The 3,072-nt window shown below is 36.3% G+C and overlaps 2 protein-coding genes across 3 annotated transcripts in view; one reads left to right on the forward strand and one right to left on the reverse strand.

Moving 5' to 3' along the window:
• Positions 1-696: 696 nt before the first annotated feature.
• On the reverse strand, positions 697-2,306 carry LOC119588075. The gene is given in 2 exon segments (XM_037936778.1): positions 697-1,140; positions 1,142-2,306. Coding segments are annotated over 2 exon segments (1,473 nt in total). The 5' UTR covers positions 2,294-2,306; the 3' UTR covers positions 697-819.
• Positions 2,307-2,659: 353 nt separating this feature from the next.
• LOC119588076 (methylmalonyl-CoA epimerase, mitochondrial-like) overlaps positions 2,660-3,072 on the forward strand; it is a 4,535-nt gene continuing 4,122 nt past the window's right edge. Inside the window, exon 1 of one of the 2 annotated variants that reach the window (XM_037936780.1) lies at positions 2,660-2,735. The gene's annotated coding sequence lies outside the window, so the exon portion shown is untranslated. Of the gene's footprint in view, positions 2,817-3,072 lie in introns of both variants that reach the window. The other variant, XM_037936779.1, reaches the window with a different exon arrangement.

Here is a 3,072-nt window from a genome sequence, read left to right on the forward strand (position 1 = left end):
ATATTTATGTGTGTGTGTTTGTTGAATTTTCTCATTTATTTGTCCTCCCTTTTTTCCGTAAGTTGGATGGCTAAATACTGATATCAAAATCATATTGTGAAAAAGTATGTGTGAAAATGAATAACTTTACTATCAGTTATGTGGTGTTAAGTATGGCTATTAAATTGTTCATTCTTATTCATAGACATCCATTTTTTCAGCAATTCTTTTTCATAATCACAATAATTCAAAACTATATATTAATTCTTGTTGTTCATATGCATCGTATTTATTTTTTGACAAGCAGTCATTTGTATGTTTTCAAATTCCTTGAGTTGGCTTTTTATAATCATATATTTTATATGTACTATCTTATGTGTATTCTTTAAGTACATTTCATATATCTGTATACTTTTCTCTTATTTTATCCCCACTTTTCTGAAGTTACGCGAGGTTTCATATGCTTGAATTCCAACTTTGGTTGTAACATTTCAAAAACTGTTAAAAAAATAGCAACATTCATGAAACTTACTAGAAATTCTAATTGTTACTAATCTATCTTTTAAGGCAATTACTTTTTAAAAATACTATTAGTTGATAAAAGTAATTAAAATGAAAATATTCAACTATAATTATTGGATAATGAATATCAAACTATATAATATTTCATTTAATAATATTATATATCATATCTAAACTACATTTACAAAACATAGTATTCATTTGCTGTATACATATATATACAAGTAAAAATTTCTCTGCATAGTATAAATACATATTTTTAATAAATATATAGTAATCTACTCAATAAACTCTTAATAATAATCTATGTTACTATCATTATAATCTCTCATATATTCTCTCCAATAGATTTTCTATTTTGTTTAGTTTAACACTTTCTTCATCAATTTTTTCAACAAGTTTCTGTTCAAACTTCTTCATCAGTCTATCCTCCATTGCTGCTAATTTCTCATCTATCAGTCGCTCAACTTGCTGCGCTAGCCGATCCTCAAAATCAGCACTAATTACATGTCTGTTGGAATCTTGCTGTATTGAAGCATCTGCCGCACTTCCTTGTGATTGCGTTACATTCCCTCTCATGACATCTTGACTTGATTTTGAACATTTACAAAGTCCTTCTGTTGATTCAGACCTACTAGAATTCCTGGCAGTTTTCCATGAGTGAATTCTTTGACTTAAATCCTATGGCATTTCTTTCTGTCACATTAAAGCTGTTTGGACCAGGATCCACACCTACTGATTTTTGTAACATATTTGTCAACTCCATCATGGATTTTGGAGCTGCACTGCCATCATCCATATAGTTTTGTAATTTTTCAACAAGTCTGTTCACCTGCATTGGTGATTCACTACCACCATCAGCCATTCTTGTACTTTTCTCTTTTAAAAGTTTGTTTTCAGGATATAAAGCAAGGTGTTTCAATGCATTTTCTACTTTGTAAAGATTGCTTTCTCTACTACCATCTGTAGTCCCTTTAACTCTCTTTGTTTCTGACTCAACCTTGCTAATCACAGATTCTATTTCATCTTCTACTCTCCCCTTTTTCTTTCTTGCATTTCCTTCCCCTAATGAACTGGGGAACATCTCTGGCCTAGCCGAGGGAATCATAGAACCAAACATTATTGACATAAGATTCATCGGATCTGCTCCCTGCAACGCATCACCCTTTTCCTTCATGCCGTTGTTATAACTCTCGAGCATCTGCCGGAACTTCATGGCTTCCTTCGACATCTGGACGTCCTTTTCCTTCAGCACAGACGACAGGTGTTCACTTCCAAAACGACTCCTGGAAACTGCATTCGCACACTCTGGATCCACAGCAGTCGTGATGTGAAAGCCATATATCCACACCGACTCGCCATGACACGTCCCCTTCAACTTGAGCACCACAGTTTCCTGGCATTTCTCAAACTGGAATTCACATTTGAATATCTTCGAGTCCCCGAAATCCCCCAACAGCGAGCCGTGCACCGTCTTGAAGTACTCCTCGTGCGTCCCAGTACACACCTCGATCACTCTGGCTTCAGACAAGACCATAAATCCAACCAAAAGTCTTTTACTCCGAGGCGAAAACCCATTGGTGTGTCTGAGGGAAGTAGATCTGGCGGCGAGTCGAATAACACACCCGCCATCCTCCTCCTCGCCCTCTGCTCGAGCTAAACTAATGCACTTCTCCTCGTCCAGCAAGTCTTCCAATTCTCCCGACGGTAGCTTCTCACTTTCCCGAATTATATCCTGTAAATTGGAGTCGCAATCGCTCGGCCAGTTGCTCGTCACTTCCATTGTTGACATTTTGCTCCGAGAAGGGAAACCCACCAATCAGAGGCCAGATCCAGTCGGCCAATCAGAACGCTCCTTGTAAAAGAATATTATTGAGGTCAATTAAAGAAAATCATCGGTTTCGATTGAAGTATACAATTAAGACTTTTTTTATTAAATAAATTTCTCAGTTTCTTTACTTGGAAATATTACAGGATTCGATAACTGGCCCGAGCAAATGACGTATAAAATGTACTCGATCCTAACATTTTTCATATTTACAGTAAACCATCAGACGAAATGAAAACCCCCCTTTTTAAAAAATATATATCATAATACGAATATACACACCCAACAATACTCTAAACACTTATACCAAAAATCTCTAACAACAGAGAAGGAGGATTGTGATTGGTTAAGAATTTCCTTGCTTCTGATTGGCCGAATATCACGACGTAAACCGTGCCTTCTGCAAGTGAGTCTCGGGAACTTTGTCTTAAAAAGGCCGGCTGCTCTTGCGGGTAACAGCCCATAAAACGCCCTTTTGTACTTGGATGTAAGTGTGTAGATTAGAAAGAGTGTAATTTGATTGAAGATTAACTTGGGGTTTGATAGGTAAATGACTTCGTTGGTTGTCGGTTGCACAACAGACGACTCGGTCATTTCATCCGGATTACATAAAAATAAGGCATTGTTACAGGATATTTGTATTATTTAATTAACATTGAAGCTGTGTCATCTTGTAAAGTTAGAAAATTACTTGGGATTATAGGGTGGCACACAAGGTTGTGTGATTTAATTCTAGGAAGGGG

Source organism: Penaeus monodon, chromosome 23 (assembly GCF_015228065.2).
Source record: "Penaeus monodon isolate SGIC_2016 chromosome 23, NSTDA_Pmon_1, whole genome shotgun sequence".
In the NCBI taxonomy this organism is placed as follows: domain Eukaryota; kingdom Metazoa; phylum Arthropoda; class Malacostraca; order Decapoda; family Penaeidae; genus Penaeus; species Penaeus monodon.